The sequence below is a fragment of the Mesoplodon densirostris genome, chromosome X (assembly GCF_025265405.1).
Source record: "Mesoplodon densirostris isolate mMesDen1 chromosome X, mMesDen1 primary haplotype, whole genome shotgun sequence".
Lineage (NCBI taxonomy): Eukaryota > Metazoa > Chordata > Mammalia > Artiodactyla > Ziphiidae > Mesoplodon > Mesoplodon densirostris.
Genome location: NC_082681.1, coordinates 87,483,925 through 87,511,534, shown reverse-complemented (window position 1 = coordinate 87,511,534; position 27,610 = coordinate 87,483,925). Strand labels below are relative to the sequence as shown.

Genomic DNA, 27,610 nt, shown 5'->3' with positions numbered 1-27,610 from the left:
TCATCAGACGAGCTTATAGAACTACTGCCGTTTGGCAACTGACATGTCCCGTTAGATTTCAAAATACATTTCAAAGCATCGGGATACAAGCCCCCGAAAACAAAGTTAACTATACTACATCATAAGGACAGAACTTATAACCAGATCCTTCAGTCAAAACCCACCCCACAAAAACAAAAGCTTTAAACCCTAAAATTAAAAAGACTAAAGTCGTTTATTTAATGAATATTCCAAAGGCACATATGTATACTTACTCAGAAATTGTTTTGAACAGCTTAGTTCAATTGTTCTCTGTCTTCTATCATCTGTTCCATCCATTACTACTGAGAAGTACAAAAACTACTTTTCAAGCCAGGAAGATAGGCTTAGGATTCCAGCTAATATCCAGGGCAGACAGGCCAGCTATGCTAGAACAAGAACTAAAACCATCCCCTCGTGAGTTCCTCCAGGATTCCGTGGAGTGAGCTCCATGACCCTGTTTTTGGGTGGGGGAGGGACATGCATCACAACAGATTTCCTGTGCTCGGTGAAACACTTACTAGAGAACAAACGTGTGCTCCTGGCATGGATGATCTATGACAGAGGGGACAGCAGAGGCCCAGTCATACTCAGTGGACAGAGGGATTGAAGAAGAGTCCACAGGTTTAAGGAAAACCCTGCATCACCCAGAGTACTGTGTCTCTTCTGCTGCAAATTAGTGTCCCAGATGATAAGCTTAAATTTTAAAAAATAGGAAGTTAGGGTCAAATGTGCCAAAGGTGAGCATATTTTCAAAATAGCTTCTTTGGATTAAATTGTCATTAAGGCAGTAAGGATATTTGGTTTGCCTTTTAGAGAACACTATTCATGGCAATGTCCCATTTAACATCACACTGAAATTAGAAATATAGCAAGCACCATGGCATTTATAGTTGTCAGAAAGCTTCACAATTGGTTTCATGATCAGAAAATAAAGCAAGATTTCTGTTTGTTTTCTTTACAAAATTGTTGTATTTCTGAAATATACAGGATCGTTTGCTTTCTAAAAATGTCAGCTTTGCCACATGGTGTTCCAGAGATCTGGCCGCAAGAGCTTCTCAAGTTTTACCGTCCACAGAATCTTTATTTGTAACTGAGATCCATCGGTTGTTTTCCATTTGAAGCTGGAAAGAATTAAGACAACTGGTTTCTGCTTTACTCTTAAAATAAAAATTGCAAAATTACATAGTATCTATTTTCTTCTGCAATTTCCTTTAGACTAATTTTTTTTTTTTTTTTTTTTTTTTTTTTGCATTACGTGGGCCTCTCACTGTCGTGGCCTCCCCCGCTGCGGAGCACAGGCTCCGGACGTGCAGGCTCAGTGGCCATGGCTCATGGGCCCAGCCGCTCCGCGGCATGTGGGATCCTCCCGGACCGGGGCACGAACCAGTGTCCCCTGCATCGGCAGGCAGACTCTCAACCACTGTGCCACCAGGGAAGCCCTAGACTAATTTTTTAAATGTGAGTTTAATATAGAGAAAATATCTTACCTTCTTCATCAGTTTATAGCAAAATGAGAGAGGTTGGATCAAAATAGCCATTATGCCTCTTGTCTGTGTAATACTCTTATCAACCTGTAGTGACAGAAAGCAAGCAAATCAAATTCTTATAAGGAGGCCCTCAAAAGACTTTATCATTTATTTAGTTTGAAAATGGTAAAAATTTCTTCTAAGGGATCTCAAAGGGTATGTAGATTGAGGCATCTGAGCTGACTTGATGACCTGAGGTCCCAGAACTCAGAAGCAGGGACTGTTGCCTAAGTCTCATGCCAATTTCATGGAACCCCAGGAAGAATGGATGGAAAATCAACCTGTTCTATTTCAGACGGTTTAGGGGCTTCTCAAAGTGCACCAAATAGTGGCAGTGAACCCCCTTCTTTGCAATTCCTTGCACTCTACTTTTTTGCACTCAGACTCCCTAAAACAAACAATAGAAGCCCTTCACTCTGAGGGGTCTGTGCCCTAGTTAGTCGGGTGATGATGTTGGGATTTAAGGGTAGCTGCTCCGTGCTATGGTATTAATCATGTCCAAAAAGTTAATTTATTTGGTGAACCTACTGCTTCCTGGGGGTGAGTTTTAATTACAGATGATAAATGGTTCTTGCAGTCAAGGCAGGAAAAGATGGAAATAAATTGTTCTTCTGTGGGTATTAACACTTTATTTGAAGAAAAAGGGGCTGGAAGCTAACCTAATAAAAAAAGAAGTGTGAGAGTTTCTCAAGTGCTTTCCTGAATGTCCCACCCTCCCTTTTACCTTTAGAAACACTTGATTCTGCAAAGGTGTCTTAGTTACTCTCTGGAGCTGGTGGCATAGAAGAACAAGCTTGTTTATTTCCAGGAGAAGCATAAGCTTATCATCATCTTTCAGCTGAAATGTAAATAAGGAAGTTATAACAACTCCAATGAAGTTCCATCTTTTAAACCTTAAGTACCTTTATACCTCAATAATATACCCTCAAAGTGGGTATTTACGACATCACCACCAGCACCAGGCAGGGATACGTGCATTACCTGTTTTGAGAAAACTTGCACACCTGAAGCAAGCTTCAAACCCTCTTCAGCAAAAACCGGGTAGAAAGGAAAAACATCACTATGTTAGGTGTATGTCATCTAGATAGTTGGTAAGAAATACACTCATGGATAATTTTCATACAGAATGTAAAAAATAAAACCTAAACATAAAAGGTCTGTCACGGAACTTCTGTGTTTTTTGTTGTATCCCTGAGAACACAAGAGTTTAACTGTATTCAGAAGCAGTTTTCCCAGACCTGGTGCAGAATCAGTCCCTGCAGTGGCTCCCCTACACCGGGACACCTCCAATTACCACGCAGGATCGCAAGACATTTGACGCTTAGCCACAAAAATATTGCCTGGGCTTTTGGATGGATCCGAAGCGCATCTCATAATATCCCCAATTATAAGAGGGTGCTGAATCTTGGAACATGGGGTCAAAAGGGTTAGATGAGGTCAAAAGCGTTTGAACATTCCTGCTTCCAGCTCAGCAAGATAGAATTTGTCACCTATACACATTCTTCAACCAGCCATTTGAGGGGATTATTTTTTCACTATTCACCATACATTGTACAATTTAGTGAGGAGAAGAGGATGATGGGAAAGAATACTGAAAAATACTTTAGAATATTCGGGATGATTATTTTTAAATGGCACACAGAATGTTTTAGGGTGAGAGATACCAGGGAAGTGAAGACTGAGCTTTAGGTGGCAGCAGGAAGAATGAAAAGAACAGGGCAAATCTGAGAGTGATTTTGTGAAGAAAAATAATAGATCTTGGTAACAAATTAGATAAAACATATGAAGAAGAAGGAGGCAATAATTTCAAGGTTAACTTTAATTCCCTTTCCAACAGCCTTGTTATAATTGGATAACCTGATCTCAAGGTCAAATAGTCCTTTCGCATCCTTCCCTATCCTTTAAAAGGGAAAACAATGTGGGCTTCTCATTGCGGTGGCTTCTCTTGTTGCGGAGCATGGGCTCTAGGTGCACGGGCTTCAGTAGTTGTGGCACACGGGCTCAGTAGTTGTGGCTCGCGGGCTCTAGAGCGCAGGCTCAGTAGTTGTGGTGCACGGGCTTAGTTTCTCCGCGACATGTGGGACCTTCCCGGACCAGGGCTCGAACCCATGTCCCCTGCATTGGCAGGCGGATTCTTAACCACTGCGCCACCAGGGAAGCCCCTATTCCAACTTCTTAAAAAGGGAAAAACTCACTTATAGTCAACTTTACAGAAAATTCCACAAGAAGTATTTTCTATAATTCTTCTGACTCTGTTGACAATCATCCTCTCAAGCTGAAATCCCTTTCCTGAAGAGGCTCAGGTGAAAGCACATGGGAATGCCAAAGGAAAATACATAAAGTTGATAAAGTGATAGAAATTTCAAATTTAAAATGCAGGAATGCCCTTGGTTCTAGAGAGGCAAACAGACTAACATTGAGAGTCAGGGGAAGTAAGAAAGGATTCCTGTAATCCACTTATCAATCTAAGCCTCCAGGTAAGTGAGGAGAATGAGAGCAAGGCCTACGTGGAGTATCATGAGACACGTAGGGCAGAAGGGTGAGTGTCAGTACATGTGTCTCTCCCTGAATGCCCTAAATCATCAGGAACATGGAATAAGAAAAGGAAACTAATCTGTACTGAGAACCTGTAATGGTCTCAACCCTATGACAGATGCCTTCTTATGTGTTATCTCATTTCATCAATATCATTCATCCAATTCAATAATGAAGAAGCCAAAAATATTTCCTCGCATTCAGGGCAGTATAAGAGATACTCATTTGCTGATAGGATATTTTCACCTACTTGGGAAAACCTGGAAGTTAATATTGCATCTAGTGACTATCGAAGCCCATTCTACTTTATCCCTATAATATTTAAGTATTTTTTCAAATAAGATAACCAAAAAGCTCCAAAAAGTGCTACTGCAAGTCCTCTACTTTTCTACCACCATCTATAGTATACATGTGTTGTGTGCACAGGTAAACATACAATTACATTAAATCATTTAGAAAGCTAGCTATTACCAACTTTTAGCCCAACTTTTATGCTACAGTATTAGCATGAAATAGAAATTAAATCTATCTCTAGTTGATGAATTAAATCCTGCGAAGTTTTTAGTGGCCTCTCTCCCCTGAAATAAAATGAATTATTAACGAGGTAAGAAAAAATTATTGCCTGGAAATTGATTTTACATTAAAGTTTTAGAGCATTTCATGCATTAACATAGCCCAAGTTTTGAAGAATAATATTGAATAGACTAAAAATATTTTGAGTATTCTTTTTTTTTTAACATCTTTACTGGAGTATAATTGCTTTACAATGGTGTGTTAGTTTCTGCTTTATAACAAAGTGAATCAGTTATACATATACATATGTCCCCATATCTCTTCCCTCTTGCGTCTCCCTCCCTCCCACCCTCCATATCCCACCCCTCTAAGTGGTCACAAAGCCCAGAGCTGATCTCCCTGTGCTATGCGACTGCTTCCCACTAGCTATCTATTTTACATTTGGTAGTATATATAAGTCCATGCCACTCTCTCACTTTGTCACAGCTTACACTTCCCCCTCCCCATAACCTCAAATCCGTTCTCCAGTAGGTCTGTGTCTTTATTCCCGTCTTACCCCTAGGTTCTTCATGACATTTTTTTTCTTAGATTCCATATATATATATATGTGTGTTAGCATACGTTATTTGTCTTTCTCTTTCTGACTTACTTCACTCTGTATGACAGACTCTAGGTCCATCCACCTCACTACAAATAACTCAATTTCGTTTCTTTTTATGGCTGAGTAATATTCTATTGTATATATGTGCCACATCTTCTTTATCCATTCATCCGATGATGGACACGTAGGTTTCTTCCATGTCCTGGCTATTGTAAATAGAGCTGCAATGCACATTTTGGTACATGACTCTTTTTGAATTATTGTTTTCTCAGCGTATATGCCCAGTAGTGGGATTGCTGGGTCGTACGGTAGTTCTATTTGTAGTTTTTTAAGGAACCTCCATACTGTTCTCCATAGTGGCTGTATCAATTTACATTCCCACCAGCAGTGCAAGAGTGTTCCCTTTCCTCCACACGCTCTCCAGCATTTATTGTTTCTAGATTTCTTGATGATGAAGCAACTTTAATATTTAACTATTACTTCTTAAGGCACTTCAAAAAATTTCAGGTAAGCATTATATATGTTCATTTTATAATGTAAGAAACTTAAAACTGACAAGTTATATTTAAGTTTTATTTTTCCTTTTTAAACTTTTTTCTTTTGCTTCATAAGTTAAAGGTGTAATATGTCTTAACTGAAAGGGCTTTGTTCCACAATGGAAAAAAGGTCTGGCCAAAAATCAGGAAATTCTCACTTTTTATTCTAATTTCAACTCTGGCAGGAATTCAGTTGTTTTTGATGAGGCGTGTCAGTTAAGTTTCAATTCTGAGTCTATAAAATAATCATAATAATATTTGTGCTACCACTCTCATCAGAAGATTAGGGAATATCACATTGACAACTACTAAGAAGAATTAAGTTCTGCCCCTTAATACCTATGAGACGTGAACAAAATATTCTTATTCTCAGATAAACTTCAAATGAAATTATGAAGCAGAAACCACTTTAAAAACTGTAAGGCACTGGTGAGTGTGAAATATTTTAAAACTATAATGCACTAGAAAATCTAAAATATATAAATTATAAAGAAATATGAGTAACTGCATATAAATGATAAAGAAATTATATAAATTGTTAAGACAACCTTAAACCATAGCCTGAAGAAAAGCTATAAAATTGCCCAGGAAAACTACAAAACTGGACACAGTGAAAACTAACAGATGAGTCTCAGAAAGAAGCAATTAGATGAGGCTGGTAAACCATCGTCTTAAGGGAAAACAGAAAAATTGTTTGGGAAAAAACAGGTATACTGACAGGGTGGGTAGAAAGCAAAGCCAGCTTGAGATTTTACCACAATCATATTACCAAGACTTACCAAATTGGCACAAGGTGTTATCTATTACCATTATTCCATTATCCATTCCCATCAAGAATTCTAATATACTGTCATCTATTTTTGTGTATATCTGCTCACCTCAGGTGTATTTTTCAGAGTTTTGATTTTGATTCAGAAAGCCTGGTTTATCAGTCAGAGTCCATTAAGGAAAACAAAAACCACAGCTATTATTTTATCAGAGAGAGTTTAACATATGGAACTGGTTAACCAAGTACTAGAGGACTGAGAAGGCAGAAAGGGAACACAGAGAAGCAACACTGAGATTGAAACAGTGGGCAGCCGCTTGTACCCCTAAGGCTGAAGGAACAAAAGGAAGAGTTTGGGATTCTTAGAATTTAGACGCTTGGCGGTGAGGCCCCTGCAGAGCTGGTTCTTGAACCTCTGAGAAGGGGGTGGCAGCCAGCTGGAGCTGGTATTTCCGAGGGGGCAGGATAAGAGTGGTTCTAAGTGTAGAGAAATAAACAGAAACTGGAACGAACAGCTGCTGCGGGGTACAGAGCTACTGTTGAGTGAAAGCAAGCGAACAAGGGAACAAATTCCTTCTCCTTCCTCTATCCAGTCTTGCCCCGTCCCTCTGGTGTCTGCTACTGTTGGAGCATAACAGCTGTCAAAGGAGGGGTGTTTTCTCAGGCCCCCAGTCCCAGCATCATGAGCAGTGTATAGGAAGGGTGGGTTTGGAGCTGAGAGAGAGGCTGGAAATCAGCTCATCAGCTTACTGGGTCTTGATTTCCTCAGTTATAAATGGGGATAATACTCCCCTGTATACTTCACTGGAATGTTTTGAAGGTTAGATGAGAGGGTAGATATAAAAGCATTTTACAAGCCATAGAAATAAAAGCAACTGAGAATTAGCCTCCCATAAATACTTGAATTTACTGTAATAGGTATTTCTTAGAAGAAATGTGATCACCTTCAGAACTAGTGGTTTTGAAGCTAACAATTTATAGTGCTTCCCCATGCCCTCCCTTATCCTCATCTATTCAGATCATGTTAACATCTAAGATACTAACTTATGAGTCTCCTAGGGGAAATGACCAGGAAAATTGTGGTTTTGCTTTGGTTGGTAAAGCATGGTAATGTTATCTGTGCAGGATACCATGAGTCACATGGCAGTGTTTTGAGCACGACATCACTGCTGAGAGTGCGCCCGGAGGAAACACGCAGACCTGAGTGAAGGTGAGGCAGAGGGCCTACAGTGTGCCTGCTGAGGCTCGTGCAGGTGTGGAATTCCTGCAAAGTCTCTTATTTATTTATTCATTCATTCATTTATTTTTATTAATGGTTGCATTGGGTCTTTGTTGGTGCGTGTGGGCTTTTCTTTAGTTGCGGCGAGTGGGGGTCACTCCTCATTGTAGTGTGTGGGCTTCTCATTGCTGTGGCTTCTCCCGTTGCAGAGCATGGGCTCCAGGTACATGGGCCTCAGCAGTTGTGGCACACAGGCTCAGTAGCTGTGGCCTGTGGGCTCTAGAGCACAGGCTCAGTAGTTGTGGCGCATGGGATTAGTTGCTCCATGGCATGTAGGATCTTCACGGACCAGGGCCCAAACCTGTGTCCCCTGCATTGGCAGGCGGATTCTTAACCACTGCGCCACGAGGGAAGCCCCTTGCAAAGTCTCTTGTTTTACCTTAAACACGTGTGCGGAGTTTGCTTTCTCCTCCATGATATGCACAGAATTGTTTTAATGTAAAAATTCTCACAAATCTTTGAGTACAATCTGGTGCTCTGTGTATTCTATAACCTCTTATTATACCCCCTCCCCCCAGGGTATGGCTCGCTCATTTGGAAAGGACCAGGCATATATCACTGAGATTTTCTTTTTCTGTTTTTCCCCCATCATTACCTTGTTCTTCTGGTGGACAGGAGATGTAGTGGTCTGAATTGAGACTGGAGAAACTGGCAAATTAAAATCACATAAGTGTTTGACACCACAATGAAAATGAAAGGCTATTTATTTCTGGTAGAGATTTGGGTATTTGCAGTCATCAGAAGTATAAAATAATCTTTGCTGACTCAGTCTACATTCTACTGTGTTGGTCAGAAGGTTCGTTTGGGTTTTTTTTTTTTTTTTTTTTTTTCGTAAGATGGCTCTAGTAGCACCTAGTTATCTTTAACTTCACTCAAAACAACTTTGTTAGATAGTATATGACAGCGGTCGTATCAGCGTGCATTTAAAAAAAGACGTTAAATTGCTGAATTTTTGTGTAGCCATTTTAACATTGAAGATGGCATTTAAGAAAAAGCAATATTTTTGGCATATTATACTTTATTATTTCAAGAAAGGTAAAAACGCAACTGAAATGCAAAAAAAAAAAAAAAAAGATTTGTGCAGTGTATGGAGAAGGTGCTGTGACGGATCAAACATGTCAAAAATGGTTTGCGAAGTTTCGTGCTGGAGATTTCTCGCTGGACGATGCTCCACAGTCAGGTAGACCAGTTGAAGATGATAGCAATCAAATCGAGACATTAATTGAGAACAATCAACATTATACCACGCGGGAGATAGCTGACGCACTCAAAATATGCAAATCAAGCGTTGAAAATCATTGGCACCAGCTCGGTTATGTTAATTGCTTTGATGTTTGGGTTCCACATAAGTTAAGCAAAAAAAAACCCTTCTTGACCGTATTTCTGCATGTGATTCTCTACTGAAACGTAGTGAAAATGCTCCGTTTTTAAAACAAATTGTGATGGGTGATGAAAAGTGGGTACTGTACAATAATGTGGAACAGAAGAGATCATGGAGCAAGCGAAATGAACCACCACCAACCACACCAAAGGCCGGTCTTCATCCAAAGAAGGTGATGTTGTGTATATGGTGGGATTGGAAGGGAGTGCTCTATTATGAGCTCCTTCCAGAAAACCAAACGATTAATTCCAACAAGTACTGCCCCCAGTTAGACCAACTGAAAGCAGCACTCGACAAAAAGCATCCAGAATAATGCAAGACTGCACGTTTCTTTGATAACCAGGCAAAATTCTTGACTGGGAAGATCTGATTCATCCGCTGTATTCACCAGACATTGCACCTCAGACCTCCATTTATTTAGGCCTTTACAAAATTCTCTTAATAGAAAAAATTTCAATTCCCTGGAAGACTGCAGAAGGCACCTGGAACAGTTCTTTGCTCGAAAAGATAAAAACTTGGGGGAAGATGGAATTGTGAAGTTGCCTGAAAAATGACAGAAGGTAGTGGAACAAAAGAGTGAATACAGTGCTCAATAAAGTTCTTGGTGAAAATGAAAAATGTGTCTTTCATTTTTACTTAAGAACCGAAGGCACTTTTTGGCCAACCCAATACTTGGGTTCTAGGTCCCAATTCTACTGCAAATGGTATCATGGTCTCTTATCAACAAGAGAAGACTTCAGTTCCTGTTCTTGGTTAGTATTTTTTTTCACTCTAAATTATTACATTAGTAAGTAGAAGGAATATCTTTCTGTAAGTGTTGAGAAGGTTAGTAGTATTAGGAGAGAATGGAGAGTCACTACAATTTTCCCTCAGTTCTAAGACTATATCTTTATTAAAATCAATTTAATGCCTTTAGTGTTGGGATCCTGGGTGGGAGGCTGGGAAATCCAACATGACATTAACTGTATAATTTTTAAAAATTGTTCTGACATACACACTTGTCAGTGCAGTGGCATACACTCATCCACACAGGCACATTACAGTTGAAGTTTGAGTCTAAACAGTCTAATTTGAATGTACATTTTAAGGATTCATCTGAGTCATCTTTGGCTATTGGCAGTTTTGCATTGTGTCTCGGGGACATTTTCATATTCCTTGCTTAAGAGCTGGAACTTTTTAGTCATCCTTAGGATTGACAGTATAATTTGAAAACAAATCCAAAGAAGATTAGCATTTCATCTGCATTTCCTATTGAATTATACTGAAAATGTTTTGTTTATTTCAATGTTTTGTTTATTTGTTGGGGGGAGAGGATTCTCATCAATTAGGTTACATATTCCTCAACAAAGTTAAAAGCTCTAAAGGCTTTCTTTTGAAAGTTGGTTGAAAAGTCCTTTTTTTTTTTTTTTTTGGCCGCAGGGGATCTTAGTTCCCTGACCAAGAACCTGGGCCCTGGCGGTGAAAGCGCTGAGTCCTAGCCACTGGACTGCCAGGAAATTCCCTAAAGAACTTTTGACAGATCAGTTTGGTGCCACCGTATTCGCCCTTCATGTGGATCAATCAAGCATAGCAACTTCTTTTTAGCTTTGAAAAGGTGGCAATTTTTACGGCTGCTATTTGCATTCCTGGCATGTGAGAGGCAACGTTCTGAAATCTTTTCATTTAAATGCTATACTCTGGTAGCATTTTGATGGCATTTGAAGTAGACTTTGTGGGAGCCATGTCAAGTTTAACTTTCATGGCTATGTTGCTACCAGGAATAAATGAACCACCTTCCATTCCAGCTAAGCTCATATAGCCAGACAGTTAACTGCTGTATCCCTAGATCCCCTTCTTCCTGGAGGCTGGCAAGCTGCCTTTGGTATCAGTCCCAAAACGTACACTTATTTCTGAGATGCTAGCAATTCATCTCAGACCAGAGGCAGTTTGGTAATTGTTTAGTTTGTAATGTGTCTAATCCAGTTGTGATTTCTGTCCCCTGTTTTCCTTACTGCTGGCTTGATGCTGACCTTCAGGTCAAGTTCAGTCACAGCTTTCTCTAGGGTGGTCTAGTTGGCTTTATCAAAGAGCACTTCCGTTTCCCAGCTGAGCCTTAAAGACTTTAAAATTTTGAGGCTTCTCGTTATCAGAGTATGTATTATCAGTGTCCCTGTGTAGGAACTCCAGTGTAGATTGTGTAGGAAAGGAGGAGTTCTCATAATCCAAAAAGAGACAGATGAGCTACTCACAAAATTAGTTCCTCTCAAATATTCCTCACCTGCCCCTTCCCAGCTAACGGTAGTAGGGGATCAGTGACTTGATGGGGCGTTTTCTGATTGCTTCACGTTAAGATGCAACGTAGTACCATGCAGGTCGATTGCAAGTCTTGCAAAAATGTAATCCATTTCATAAAATGGATTAACGTTTTACCAGAGTAGTGCTTAAATTGGACTTGTTATAACTGATAACAAAATTACTTCAAATGAGTATGATTTGACTATCAAAGGATTAAGAGAAGTCTTTGGAAAAACTGATAAAACCCTCAAAATATTTTTGTGAAATGACTCCCTCTGTGCTGTGAAATTCAAATATGGAAATGGGAAAGATGTCATGTCCTGCTGTCATACAGTTTGTCAGAATAATTTCTTTCCTGCCAATAAGTCAATACTTGGTATTTATACATAGTTAAGTCTAAGAATCAAATATAATTGTACTTATGCCTAATTTTTAAAAATAAGATACACTATTTTCAGAACTTGTTTCTTCTTTAAAAACAGATAAGGTGTCATTGAAAGTTTAGTTACTATTTAACATGAAATTATGGGGCTTGTTGACCATGAATTTAAGTAGCCTTTTCCAATATTGTTAAATAAGCAAAACCTCTTGTGGTCTTTTTCTTTTTCTTTTTTTTTTTCTTTTTGCGGTATGCGGGCCTCTCACTGTTGTGGCCTCTCCCGTTGCGGAGCACAGGCTCTGGATGCGCAGGCCCAGCGGCCATGGCTCACGGGCCCAGCCGCTCCGTGGCATATGGGATCCTCCCAGACCGGGGCACGAACCCGTATCCCCTGCATCGGCAGGCAGACTCTCAACCACTGCGCCACCAGGGAGGCCCTCTTGTGGTCTTTTTCACTATATACAATAGATTTTTGTTTGGGAGTGTAGGGAGTAGTAATTGTATGTGAAATCATAATACTGTTATGATTAATAGAGAAAATCTGGATTGTACAGAAAAGTATGGCAAAGAAAATTAAGATCCGATAATTTGTAGTCATACGTGTGTACATGCATGTGTATATGTATAATGAAAATCATGTTTTTAAAACATTTTATCTGGAGCATTTTTCTCACATTTTAAAATATTCTCATAAAAGATTTTTTCACGTCTGTATGGGTCATATATATAGGTGCACCATTAATAATACTGAGAAAGAATGTCTCTCTATATACATATTTTCTCATGTCTCTACTTCCTGTGTATGATTTCTACTTAAGTAAGAGACCATACATCTAACTGAAAGAGGGCCTGGGAGTGTTATCTAACAGTGACAAATTTTCCCCAACCATCACCCACCTGTTCCAGTTATTTATTTGTTTTTTTAAGTAAGGACATTTTTATTGATCAGTGTGTTTGTAGAAATTTTTATTATAAGTATTTTCTGTCCATTAACTTTACTTACTGAATACACACCACTCTTATAATTGAGGTAAATTTTACATACAGTGAAATGTACAGCTCTTTGTTGTATAGTTTGGTGAAATTTAATACATGTATATGGCCTAGTAAGCACCACAACCACAACCTCCTCCCATTTGAAATACAGAACATTCTTCCACTTTGAATCACTCAGTGGGCATTTTTTCCTTCAACCCTCCCACATGCCTAAAGTTGAAGTGGAATTCCTCTTCTTGGGGCAGGGCCTCCAGGCTGTGTTTGCTGTGACCAGGAGGCTGTTAGGGTGACAGAAACATTAACTCTGGTTCTGATGGTCCTCTTGTAGGTGCAAAGCCCAGTCGCCTAGCTTTAGCTTAGACTTATTGCCTCAGCTCCCACCAACATGAAGGTGTGTGTCTGTCACATTTTCTCTTTCCTTTCAGATGCTGAGCTTTTTATGCCACCAAAGATCAACAAAAGAACCCAGTGGAAACTCAGCCTTCTAGAGTGACTCTGACCCCAGTTAGGAGGGCTCTGGCAGAGAAGGCTGTTTTCCTTCCATTCCTCACTCCTCGAGGCCTGGCTGTTGGGAAGTGGGACGAGTAAGACCATCTACCTTAGCATTACGGAGACCTGCTCTGTACAGCAGACCTCATGAGACACCAATTCTATTTTATTTTGCATATAATTTTAATCATTAAGCAAGACTTTAGGCTTTAACCCCTATAGCATCATTTTGTAAAAATTACTGTTCTTTTACTTAGTGCTGATTGAGAGCATATTTCTGGTATTTATGGTCGTCAGGACATTGGGTTTCATTCCCAGCTACAGGTCGGAATCATACTGGGACCGTAGACAAATCACAGAATTGATTTGTGCCTCAGTTAATTGGGAATGTTTCATGGCTGCTACCTCAAAAGTGTGAAGAAAAGTAAAATAATGTTTTTAAACTGTTTTATGTTCCTTGAGGAAAGCATTATATATAAACAACATGGCTATTAGTGCTCCCAACATTTGGTCAAATTTAATCATTTAAATGATTTTACCTTGAACTAAAGCAGAATGAAAAGCGAAATCTATCCTTTGATATTCTAAGCCTTCCTATGCTGACAGCGGTTATTTTGTAATATCTTGCCAGGTCATGTGCTTCCAGTTATAACTGGTTTGAGCCTCCTATCACTACAGGGTCCATACGGACTATTTTTATTGCCTGTGAATGTTCTGCTAGAGTTAGCAGTGTTAGAGCTGGAACAAATTAGAATTTCTGAAACAGTACTGCGTACATTTGGGATGGTGAGCAGTGTGCATCATAGGCGTGAACAGTAGTAAGTTACTCCTTTTTCTCCAAATGTTGCTTCTTTTAACATAGTGTTTTTGTCAGTATCTAGGCCATTTCATTTATTTTTCTCTATGGTGCTTAACTGACCTATGTCTTTTAGTTATTTTCTTTGAAGCAAATGAGAATTTATCTCTTTTTGGTGAGTCTAGAAAAAGCTCAGTTTGTTTTGACAACAGTTTTGTGGCTGACTCTTGGGTAAGGTTAACAATCTCTTTCATGCTTTTAATGCCAGAACCAGACCTTTATTACTCTACGTAGACTAACAGGAAGTCAGAGTATAGGTATACCCAGAATTGTGTAACTAAAGAAGCCTTTCTCTAATATAGCAAAACGTAAACTATAGAATCTAGGTGTGTTCACTGTATAATTCAACTTTTCTGTGTGTCTGAAAATTTTCACAAAATAATAGAAAAAGAAGATCTATAATTAAGTGCCCAACATTGAAAGGTTGCAAGTGCTTTGTGACTACTCTTTGGTGTGGATTAATGAACATGGTAACTTATATGACATTTTAATATATTATAGTGCTCTTGCTATGGATAATAGTAAAGGGACCCATGCTGATGGGTTGGAAATAGAAGTAAATGTGCCTGTTTATAATGGTGTGACTTTGCATGGATGTTCACTTTCCTTGAAATACTGTATGGAAACAGCAAGAAAGAATTTGTGTGAATACAAATTACTATCAATTACTCTCTCTCTCCTCTGAGCAAGATGGAATTTTATCCATTTGGAGAAGCAGCAGGTGGGAGCAGATGTTCCAAATTGAAGGCAGAAGGCAAAGTCAAGGGCGAATTTATGGGGGGAAATGCTGTGTATAGGCAAAGGAGAAACTCCTGGGAGTGATGAATGCTTAATTGGGGGGAAAGATTCTATCAAGTTCTAGAGAAGAGTATATAATTCTTCCCCCAAATTTGGGCTCTTCCCAAATTCATGTTGCAGGAAGCTAAAAGCCTCAGTTATTTAGTTTGTTCCATGGAATCAGCTTTGTTCAGATGCTCCAGACATCAAGAGGAAACTTGCAGAGGATTGTCTCCTGTAATCAGAGTGTATTTTATATTTAGACTTTTTAAAAAACTGAGGCAGAAGCTAATGTTTTTATTATGCCTTTATGAGTATAGCTTGGTGTTATTTCTTAGCACTGTTGCATATTTTAAAATAAATTTATTTTTTGCATACATCTACATATATACACACATATATTTATGTGTGTATATACATACAAGTGCACACATCTGAGGGATTTTTCATAGCCATAATTGAAGAGGATGTTTTTAAAAATAAACAAAACTGACGATTCTTAGTAATTTAAGGTGACTACAAGTTTGGGAAGCAAAATTAGCTTTTTTTCCTCCTCCTGTGCCGGCCCATAACCTTCTTTGCTTCACTAGAAGCACCACCTGGACAAGTCCTTGGGAGTCTTTGGCTGTCCTTCCTTGTCTGTCATATTTAGTAGTAACTGAGTTGAGGGTGAACATCTTAGAAGCTAGGTAACCATAAATGTCTGAGATCTGTAGACAAGCCAAAGTTAATATGGTGATGTTTGGCAACCGTGAAGGCCTGCTCTTGATTCCTATTTTCTCTGTGCTCCCTAAGCCCTTGCCTATGCTTCATGCCTACAGTAGGCTGTTCCACCATTATTCTTACTAGCTTTGAAGTCCCAGGAACTTCAAGACCAACAGATGTCCTCTTGGTATATGGAAAGAACAAAGTCATGGGTCCACTCATCTTAGTGTCCTTGAACAAAGTCATTTAATCTCACTGAATCTTGCTTTCCTACAACCTTGTGTGCCCACTGGGATAACCTGGGTTTCTCAGTCTTGGCACTGTTGATATTTTTGGTTACGTCATTCTTTGCTGTCCTGTGCCGATAGGATGTTTAGCAATATCCCTGGCCTCTACACATTTGATGCCAGTACTACGTACCCTCTACTCCTGTTATGATAACCACCACTATCTTTAGACATTGCCAAATGTCCCTTGGGGTTCAAAATTGTCCTCAGTTGAGAACCAATGGGCTAAGGTGACTTCCAAATACTTACTAAAAACTATTCATCTTTTTCTTTTTATGTGTGAGGAGGATTCTTTTTGTCTGCAAGGGTGATTTATATGGGTCAAGTGAGAGAATTCATAAATGTGCTTTGAAAGAGATTACACAGTTTTTTACCCTTATATTGGTATTTTTCATTTTAAAATGCTGTATAACATTTGGTCCTAGGATGGCCTGGGAGTTCCCATTCTCCAAAACCACCTCTCGTGCCTCCCCTTCATCAAGACCCTCACCTTTTGGGGGGTAATCGATTGGGGGTTCATAGACCCTTAAGGGATCTAAAATAGAATATTTCTATAATCCTATGTATTTTATTTGATGCAGTTAAAAATATTGTTCTATTATTCTGAGGGGTCCATAGGATTTACCACCCTGCCAAAGAGGTCCAAAGGTTAAGAATTAACTAAACTTCAACCTACCCATCAGTGAATGTTCATAGAGTGTTGACGGTAGTGGTTTGGGCAGAAACTGAGGTGAGCAAGGCATACCTCTCTCAAGTCAATGTACCCAACTCCTAGCTGATTCCCTGATCCTCCAGGGTAAGGCTTAGTCCTTGCTGACTAAGCTCTTCTGTGGCTATTTTTGCTTCTCTACTCTAGCTTGCTGGTGCCAGCCAGCTGTGCTTACTTACCAGGCCTCCAGGGTGGAGCATTTAGGTCTTTCAAGGCTGTCTAGGCAAACCTGGAGGCTATGGGGGTGGTTCTGTAGGGCTTCTCCCTGAGAATGGTAGAGATGCCATCGCTCTCCTATGAGTGATTGAATGTGTGTGTCTTTGGGTGTACGTGTGGCTCAGGATCATAGTAAGGCATTTGGGCTCCTTTATAAGAGGTAGAATTCTACAAGATAATACTAGCTAACAACCCTTGGGATCACCTCCTGGAGGCCACACACTGGTATTCAGATGTTTACCTCTGATATTTACATCAGCTGTGTGAGGTAGGCATTTGAATTCAATTTTACAGATGAGCAGACTCAGGTCACACAGCTAGTTGGTAGCAAAAGTTTCAAATCACAGAGTCTAAAGCCCATGTTCTTTCCACTACTTTATGCTGCCTGCCAGTGTTGGAGGCAGGACCGAGAATGTACTGGGGACTGCTCTAAAAAACTGAAGGTCCAATTATAAACTGCCCCGCAGGAAATACCACAGAACATGCTGGGCTCTGGAAGGGCTTGCCGGACCATGAGGATCTTTATGTTCCTTCAGTTCCTTAGTTGGGTTAGAATGACCAGCATGGACCAGCCTCCCACAAACCCACACTGCAGAACTGGCAGCCTTTATCCTGCACCCATTCCAGACTCCAGTTGTATACCCTGCAGGTTGATGGAGAATCCAGTCTGGTTGGAGAGGAGCATCTGCTGCTTGAAGTGTCTGGAGAATAGCTGTGGGTTCCATCCTCATGACCTCAGTGCTGATAACCCAAAACAAATCTGCCCCCAATTTTTTAAAGGGGGAAATCTATATAGCACCTATTCCCTGAAGAGTTTTTCCCTTAAGATACACATATCTTGCTCATAATACACCAGGCTTCAGCAGCCAGTCACCATGATGGCTTGGTAAGAACTGGTATCAAGACATAAATGACTACTGGAACTAAAAGGAAGTACAGTTAAAGCAGGCATCAGACATCTTCGTCAGCTCTTTCCAAGCCTTCAGAGTCGCTGATCAAGTGTGAAATGCACTCTGCTGCTTTGTGGGCGACTGAACCATTACAGCATACTTCCTGTTGGTGTTTATTGAAAGGGATCTTCTTAGAGGCCACAACAGCATTTGCTCTATCTATCTAATCTATCTTTATCACACTCCCCCTTCCAAGCAGAATTTAACAATACTGTAGTACCTAAAGTGGGGAATATACAAAATAAGGGACAGAATAATTTTAGAGGTAGTTTCTCCCCCAAATACTTAAGCAATCAAACTATAAAGCACGTCGTTTTGGTCCATAATCACTCCCCCCTTCTTCCCCCCCACCCCCCGCACTGCCCCTCTCCTTCACCCAGCCCCCGCTGTTGTTTTGGCAAATGGACATTTTAAGGCAGATGCTGCGTGTATGAAGTTCTCATTGCATTAGGAAATAGAGAAATACACTGTGGAGGGAAATGCAAGGATTGTTTAATACTGCGGGAGTGAACTGGCTGGCTCAGCTCCCTATGTATGGGATGGGTGCTCACCCAGCAAAGCTGACACATGGCCACCACAGCAACCATGCTTCGTTGGAGTTCAGAAGCACCTTCTGTAGAGGAAGAAAGGCCCGTGTTCCTCGTACTCAAAGCGGTGGACCCATAGTCGGTGGTTGGAAGCCCTGAAGCGATGCTAGGAGGGAGCCACCCGTCCACACTGCAGTGTCTCTTTCGGGCAACACGTTTACCTGGGTGGGGGGGGTGTCATTAGGACACATGCTTCTCAGCTCCGTCTGCAAATGGTTAGGGAAACCACTGAGCATGGTGCTCCCCCCACAGAGTAGGATATACCCCATGAGGTCTCGTTTGAGGGCGATGTCACACTTGTCAAGGCAGGACACTGTCTGCGTGTGGAGGCCCAGCTGCATGGACTTGATCAGAGAAGGCTTGAAGAACATCTCTGAGCAGAGGAACCTTTCCTGACACAGGTATATCTCCTGCTCATCCAGCAGGGTGTACTGGATTGTATGCTCAGTAGCTGGGACTTTCTTCTCTTCAGTGGGGTCCAGGGCCACAAAGCAGCATTTCTTCTTGATGTCCTCCACAATGCCCAGCTGGTCCTCAGTGAAGTGTTTTCCCAAATTGTTCATCAGGCCTATCAAGTAGGTTGTCGGGTCAGAACACGCGTAGTCCAGACGTCCGGTGATGCTGGGCAAAGGATAGCCCTCGTAGATGGGAACTACATAGGACACACCGTGGCCGACCTCCACAACCAGGCCGGAGGTCCTTCCGTAGGAGTACATGGACAGGCGGGACTGGTAGGCGATGTGCATTGCGGGAGTCTTGAAGGTCTCAAACAACATTTCAGCCTAGTTCTCTCTATTTGTGTGTGGGCTCAGGGGTGGGTCTGAAACCAAGGCGGCGTGCTCCTCTGGGGCAATCTTCATCTCTTGATGGAAAAGATATTCCCAGATATCCTGCACTGTATCCCAGTCCATGATGATGCCATGTCGCAGAGGATTAATTAGCTTGAGACAAACCTCTGGGTTGATAAGCTCGTGCCACACGAATGTCTCCTTGTGATTGTCCCCGGTTTTGGCCGTCTCCATGTAGGGTTTGCCCACTGTGGAAGAGCTCATGTGGGTGGGCTTTGGCAGCCCGGCAAAGCCACATTTACAGTAGCCCGTGCCAAGGTCCACGACCAATGCTTTGGTCAACTCTAGCTTGGGCTTCTTATTGACCACAGGTGATTTCGTAGGTTCTTCTGGCTCTGAACGGTTACGGCGAACCCACACTGCCCGCTTCGCTGGGCCGTCCTTTAATGAGGCAGTCTGGAGGACCTGTGTCTGCAGGGAGTCCTGCTCACTCATTCTCTCGGAAGGCCAATCCCCTATGATTGCCGCCTGTGGAGCCCACATGCTCTCAAGAGCCGTTTTGCTCTCAGAAATTTCCTCAATCCCACTGGCCTCAAGGCCAGAAAGGCTTAAATCAGAGGGCAACTTGAGAATTTCCCCAATGATGACACCACTGATTATGACATAATCCAGTGTCCCAGGGCTTTCTAGATACTGGGAACCTTTGTCCTGTGTTAGGGTAGATTTGAAATAGTGTTTTTGAAGTGACTTACTTTTTACTAAATTTTGTAGTAAACCTGGTTTATCCAATCAATTAATATTTATTGAGTGCTTGCTATGTGCAAGGCAGGCAGCAGTGGAAAAAAAAAGACAAAAATCTCTGCCCTTGTAGAGTTTACATTGTAGTCAGTGGGGGCTGGGGAGAGGCAGACAATAACCAAAATAAATATATGTTACAAGATGTTAATGGCAAAAGAGAAAAGCAAAGCAGGGAAGGCTGGGGAGAGGGTGGCTGTGTTAATGTGCCATGTATTTTTCTCCCTGAGATAGTGACACTTGAGTGAGGACCTGAAGCAAGTGAGGGAGAGTGCCACGTGTATATCGGGGAGCAGCAGGTGCAGACGACTGTGGGTTAGAGCAGGGTCTGCAAACTCAGGCCTGCAGCCTGTTTTTCTTAATAACGTTGTATTGGATCACAGCCACACTCATTCGTTTACATGTTGTCTATGTCTGCTTTTGTGCTACAACCTCAGAGTTGAGTCATTGCAATAAGTACTGTATGGCCTGCAAAGCTGAAAATGAGTATCGACTATCTGGCCCTTTGCAGAAAGAGTTTGCCGATTCCCAAGTTAGAGGATTCCAAGAAGACCAGTGTGGCTGCAGTGGAGAGAGCAAGGAAAAGTAGAGATGGGAGAAGGGGTGGGGGAGGGAGAGCAGCTCACGTTAGGCCCCACAGACCATTGCTAGGACTTTGGCTCTAACTCTGTGTGAAGTCAGAAAGCCCTAGAGAATTTTGAGCAGAGAGTTGACACCATCTGATTTAGATTTTAGCAGGACCAATGGCTGCTATGGTGACCGTGCCAAGCACTTCTGTCCCACCTATTTCTTAGGGCAACCTGCAGAGGAATTATTTTTGGACACATATTTGCACACATACTCCTCCTTCGTCCAGGTCATTGGGTTGACAATGAAATTAGACCCTACAGTCCCACTGATGAGAACACTGAGGCTCTCGGGTACATAGCTCACCCAAGGATATCCAGCCAGCAGTGCCAAGTTCTGCTGACTGCGACTTCTTCCCAGGGGTGTCCCTTGATGGGACCCAACCTGTGTCTCTGAGGCTGCTTGGCCACTGTATCACATGCCATCTCTGAAGCTGGGCCTGTTGGTGCTGACACCTGCTGCTCTCAAGGCGCCCAGGATCCATCCTTATGTTATGCAGCACCGTGCTCTTAATAAGGAGGCAGTCACTACAATGGTGGGCTTTCTCCTTTAAGGAAGTTACTGGGGATGCTCTTTACTCCTTTTGGGGTATGAGAGAAGAAAAGGACCAAGTGCAGTTTCATGAGCCTTGTGACTATGCGATAGGGGCAGCTTCTTGGTTCAATGGGTAGAGGAGGAGATGGTATTGACCTTTGAAAGAAGAATAGGAAAGTACTTTTCTCTATGCCTGGCTGCCTGAGAAATAGCTTACTTACCTCTGCTTTTCAGGGGTTTGCGTGGCCAACTTGGATTGTCTGACTTTATTTCAAGAGAACTTGTATGACAACCAAAGGTGTATTTAGTTTAGAATCATCCATTTTCCGTCTCCTCAACCCACCTCTTGATTTCTGAGAAATATGCAGCTGCTTAGTACATCTTTACTGCCCTGGAGTCCTGTAAGAGCCTCTGTTAGTTTCCTATTGAGGCTGTGACAAATTACCATAAATTTAATGGCTTAAAACACAAATTTATTATCCTGCAATTCTGGAGGTCAGAAGCCCACAGCCAGTCTTAGTGGGCTAAAATCAAGGTCTCAGCAGGGCCTCGTTCCTTCTGGAGGCTCTAAGGGATAATCCTTTTCCAGCTCCTAGATGCTGCCTACCTTCCTGGGCTTGTGGCCCCTTCCTTCATCTTCAAAGACCTCTCAGACTTCTGCTTCCATTGTCATACCTCCTTATCTGAACTTGACCCTCCTGTCTCCCTCTTCTTAAGATACTTCTGATTACTTTGGGCCCACCTGGATAATCGAGGGTTGTTAATCTCCCCACTGAAAACTTCTTAGCTCGCGTCTGCATAGTCCCTTTTACCATGAAAGGTAACATATTCACAGGTTCTAGGGATTCAGACGTGGACATCTTTGGGGGACCATTATTCACCCTCTGTCACTCGACCTGTGCATCCCACTTCACTAAGACACTCAGAGCCTGACATGCTCTGTTTCACAGGCTCCTCCCCCACTGCCCATGCTTGCTGTCCTTAGTGCTTTCTGTCATCATAGGTGGGAGAGGTGCTGTGCTAGCTTAAGGCCAATCGCTCCATCTGTAAAGTCTGTAAGGTCCATGGGCACAGGGACTGTCAGGGTCCATCCCCACATCCTTCAGGCTAAAGCCAATGGTCCCATTTCACTCTTTTTACTTCACCTCTCAGGATTATGCATACTTGGGTGCTGTCTCCTGATGGAAACCCTTTTCCCCTTAGCTTTCACGTCACCCCTTGTGACCCTTCTCTCTGGGTCAGCACACAGTGGTATCAATGATGGAAAGATATAAAGACTGTTGGCACACTGCACCCAAAACCTCCACTGCCTGGCACACGCAACCCTGCACACTTGTCACCAGCCATCTAAGGCATATGTGGGCTCCTGGGGTCTCTGGTGAGGTCCCTCTAGGTAGAGACACTCTATGTTGCTCATACTTTCTTGGGCCGTATTTTCTCATGGGATAGCACCTACTTTTGCTCCTCTGGCCCAAGACCAACAAAACCATGAGATGATCCTTCTGGAAAGCAACGCTGAGGTTCTCCTCTATCGTGGAGAAAGAAAACATGAAAAAATTAGACCAAGAAACACATTTCTCCCTGAGGTGGTATCCTTGCTCCTAGCTTTGTTTTTTGGGACACCACCCACCCTTGACCTTCGGAGGAAAGGTGAACCAGGCCCTGTAGCTTTAGCAGCTGTGGAGGGACGAAAGAGAATCTAGTAAGGAAAAGGCCAAAGTACAACATTTCTTTTCACGAATGCAGATTCCTAGATCCCACCCCCACCTTACTGAATCTGAATGTTTCGAGCCTAGGACTGTTGAGACCTAGGAATCCAACTCTTCAATATGTTGGCATTTGGGAATCTCTGAGTCAAGCTCCCAGCAAAGAAAAGAATTCCTTGTCAGACAGACAGTGAGCCTCATTCCCAAAGCTCAGCCCTCAGTGTGATAACCCCAATACTAAGACTAACCAGTTCCCTTGAGGTGGAAGGGAAAGGGGCTGTCTTCAGAAGGTGGAGTTACTCTGTTGAGGACTAAATCTAGATCATTTCTCTTTCCCGAGCTCCATAATCCACAGCCTAGTGGCCTCCGGACATCTCTAAGTCAGCATGCCCCAAATGGAACTCATTGCCTTCCCCTGTATAACCGCTCTTGCCCCTGTATCCTCTGTCTATATACGAGGAGCCCTACCATCCACCTAGATGCTCAAGCCTGAAACCTGGAGGCAGTGGATAGGGATCAAGCTGATGAGGGAATATAGCACTATCAAAATCAGATTCGACTAACATTTTGAGTAGTTTGCCCAAGCTCATACAGATTATAATAATGAAGCTAGATTTGAACTCGGGTCTTCTGAGTCCAGTTCCTTACTCCTCTTTCTATTCTGTACTGTCTTTCCATAAGGAGTGGAAGAAGAGGAAGCTTAGGGGGTCCACAAGCATTGCCTTTAAATAGCCTAAGTGTTGTCACATGGAAGAATTAGCTTGCCTTGCACAACCTCAAAAGTAGACCCAAGACCAATTAATGGCTTCTTCAGAGAGGTACAGATGTCAATCCAATGTGAGGGAAAGTTTGTCCCTCACAGCTTTCCGTGCCAGATCAAGTGTTTAATCCTCAGGTTCTGTGATTTTGAGACACCACCAATGGAACTTGGTGGTGCTCATAACTGTAATCCTTATAAAGTTGTTGCCCACATAATCCAGTTCCCTAGTGCCATGTTCCAAGAAACAATTCAGCAAACAGAAATCCCCACGAGTTATTTATTAATGTCCTTATATGTTCCACAGCAGTACATCTTATGTCTTAACAATCCCTCTTTTCTTTCCTATCCATGTCACCTAATCCTTCAACTACTTCTGCCCTTGTTAATTTTCCCAGAAAACTTCCTTAGCCCCAGTTGTTTCTCTTCCCCTCTTCCTCCTGTTTCTTTACCAAAGCCCTAATCTGTCTTTTTTTTTTAGAGCGGTGACAGTTTGGTACAGAGGACCCTATGGGAACCTAATGAATTTGTTTGTTCTGGATGACAGACCATCTTTGCTTGGGCAGAGGAAAGGGATTCATCCTTCCCTCTTCCTCACTCCCCACATCTAATCATCTAATGTAAACGCAATGCTAGAGGCTAGAGATGTCACAGGAGCCTATGTGAAAGGGTCTCAAATGTTAGACTAAAAGCTTGGATTGAATTGAGGACAGTTGAGAACCAACCAATTAGATTAGATTCTACCTTCTGAATTTCTTTAGAACCGGTCCCTTCCTTTTTTTCCACACTATCACAGCCCTAGCTTAGGCCACCTTCAAGCCTTACAAGAATTTCTTCAACATCCTCCTTTTAGATCTCAGAGTCTTGTCCCTCCATATTACAGCTAAACATGAATCTCTCTAAGATTTTGTCCTGGAAACCAAATCTGACCACTCCCCTGCTTAAAGGCTTCATTGGCGCCCCTGCTGTCATCAGTTTAATCCAAGCCCTTACCTCTAGCATTTGAGGTCCACCCTAGTTGCTCCCATGACTGCTTTATCCCGATCTATTTTTCCAAACACCTTAACTGCTGGAAGCTCTCCACCATGCCTCCCTCTGAGTGTTTGCTCAGGCTGTGCTCTCTGCTCGGGATGGCTTTCCCTCCTCTTAGCTACCTGACAAATATCCACCTATCTTGCAGTACTCTACCTAGGCAGCACCTCTCTGGAGAACCTTCTGACTCCCTCCCTCCTTTGTGCACCTCTGTTCTCCCAATAGATGTCCACCTGCAAACTCCTCTGCATCCATTCATCTTCTTCCCAACTAGACTGGGCACTGCGTGTGGCCAGGTTTCTTTCATCAGGGCCTACACACTCTTTAAGGTGACCTGGTACATTGGATTTGGAGGAACTTGGGTTAAAGTACAAACAAACACTCCAAGAGCTGTTTGCTCTTGGGCAAGTCATTTGCATTCTGAGCCTTGATTTCCTTAGCTCTGCCTACCTGCCAAGATTCTGTGAAGTGTCATGTGAGGTGCCTGCTACAGTGTTTGGCTTACTGTAGGGGCTCAAATATTTATCACCCTCTTGGCCAAGAAGCTGAGGAGGAAGAGGTGTTCAGCTAGTGAACGGGGGATTAGGAGTGAGGATATAAGGAGAGGGAGCAGAAACCTCTGAGACCCAAGTGTGGTTGGATTTCTAAAACTGTGCTGGCCACCTGCTCTGTCTGGGAGCAAAGTCGAGTTAGGCTGATGGAGGTGGGGGTGATAGATCAAGGGCCTGCCAAGGCCAAGCCCTCCCTGGGCTGCCAGAATGGACCAGCCCGTGGTGACATCACAATCCTGAGGGGTTGCCAAGGCACTGCTGGAGGTGGACCCTCTTATTTCTCCCCACAGAGCTCTAGGATGTGGATGTGAGAAAAGTGAGCAAGGAAGGCAAATGGAGACAAGGAACAGCCCTAGCCCCAAGACCATGGGCATGGCTCAGGGGGACCCTGGAGAGGCAGGCACGCTGCCAGGTCCTGAGGCTGGCATCCGGGACACAAGTTCATCCACTCAGCTGAAGATGAAGCCCAAGAAGGTGCGTAAGATCAAGGCACTCATCATTGACCTGGGCTCCCAGTATTGTAAGTGTGGCTTTGTGGGTGAGCCGAGCCCGACCTACTTCATCTCCTCCACTGTGGGCACGCTCTGCTCTGAGGTGGCTGATGCCTGTGACACCCACAAGCAGACCTACCTGGGCCACGAGATGCTCAACATGGAGGAGCCTCTGAAGCTGATTCATCTGCTAAAATAGGGCATCGTGGTGGACTGGGACTGTGTCCAGAACATCTGGGAGTACATCTTCCACACGGCCATGAAGATCCTCCCCGAGGAGCATGCCGTGCTGGTCTCCGACCCCTTGCCCAGCCCCACCAGCAACCGTGAGAAGTATGCAGAGCCCATGTTCGAGACCTTTGGCATCCCTGCCATGCACGTGACCTCCCAGTCATTGCTGTCCATCTACTCCTATGGCAAGACCTCTGGGCTGTTGGTGGAGAGTGGGCACAGTGTCTCACATGTGGTGCCCATCTCCGAAGGCGACGTGCTGCCAGGCCTGACAAGTCGTGCCGACTATGCCGGCAGCGACCTCACCAACTACCTGCTGCAGCTACTCAATGAGGCCGGCCACAAGTTCACGGACGACCACCTGCACATCATCAAGCACATCAAGAAGTGGTGCTGCTACTCGGCACTCAAGCCAACGGAGGAGCTTGGCCTGTGCCTGGAGGATCTGCGTGTGGACTATGAGCTCCCCGACGGCAAGCTCATCACCATCGGTCAGGAGCGCTTTCCATTCGCCAAGATGCTCTTCAAGCCCACGTTGGTGGGCAGCAACCGGCCTGGTCTCCCCAAGCTCACGGCCTCCTGCCTGAACCACTGCCAGGAGGCGGGCTTCAAGGAGGAGATGACAGCCAACCTGCTGCTGTGTGGCAGCTGCACCATGCTGGATGGCTTCCCAGAGCACTTCCAGAGGGAGCTGAGTTTCCACTGCCCCGGGGACAGCCCTGCAGTGGCTGCTGCTCCCAAGAGGAAGACCTCCGTGTGGACCGGCGGCTCCATCCTGGCCTCCCTGCAGGCCATCCAGCAGCTTTGGGTCAGCAAGGAAAAGTTTGAGGAGTGGGGCAGGGCAGCTATCTACAGCAAGGGCTGAGCAGTGGTGTCCCTACAGCCCAGGCCTGTGTGCAGGCAGGCACAGGCCACTCTATACACATTTACAGAATTTCACATAAAGTTTTAAGATGCAATGCCTCTTGTCTGGTCTGGATTTCTTGCTCTAGTGTGATAGCAGCAGGTGGTGGGGTGTTGGGTTTAGGCATATCAGCACCTTCTGCTCTGCTGGGTGGGGAGCAGCAGGGGGGTTGGGGAGGCTCACTGGGCCCTCCCCCTCTGCCCTCCCCATGAGGGCAACATCATCATAGAGCCCAGAATGTGGCTTCCTGTTCTATTAGCTCTTCAGGGTTCAAAATCCAATCCAACAGACACTCATACTGCTTGCTCACCCATGGTCCAAGGGGGAAACAAAGGCTCAGATTAAGGGACTAGCTTGGGTCACATAGTTAAGTGGTGGGTGGGAGACTCACAACTAGGTGTCTGATTTCCGTCACCTGTTTCTGCCCCTGATGGTCACCTGCCCCCAGCTTTATCACTGCTTGACTGCCTCACTAACCAACCCTCACTACCTGCCCCCTTCAAAGGAACAGTCCATGGGTGTCTCCTGAGTGGAAGGGGCCATTTCTACCCATCGGTGGCCCTCTCCCTTTAGACACCTGCCAAAGTTGCAGCTATTTTTACAGAGTCACAAGTAACCACTGAATCAGGAGGGTGTTAGAGAAACCAGAAGGCCATTTAGAAATCATGTGTTCTCTCCCTCCTGTAGAGATGGGGAAACTGAGGACCAGGACGGAGGGGGCCATGTCAGTGGTTGAGCGTAGGTCTCCTGACCCAGGTCATGATTATTTCTAGAAGGGCAAACATGGTTACTTTAGTTTGGAATGCTATAG

At 43.3% G+C, this 27,610-nt stretch overlaps 1 protein-coding gene and 1 pseudogene across 1 annotated transcript; one reads left to right on the top strand and one right to left on the bottom strand.

The window, feature by feature from the left end:
• Positions 1 to 18,396: 18,396 nt before the first annotated feature.
• Positions 18,397 to 19,720, bottom strand: LOC132482695 (actin-like protein 7A; annotated as a pseudogene).
• Positions 19,721 to 25,506: 5,786 nt separating this feature from the next.
• Positions 25,507 to 26,760, top strand: LOC132481681 (actin-like protein 7B). Its single transcript, XM_060086515.1, is given in 1 exon segment — positions 25,507 to 26,760. A coding segment is annotated over 1 exon segment (1,254 nt).
• Positions 26,761 to 27,610: the final 850 nt, after the last annotated feature.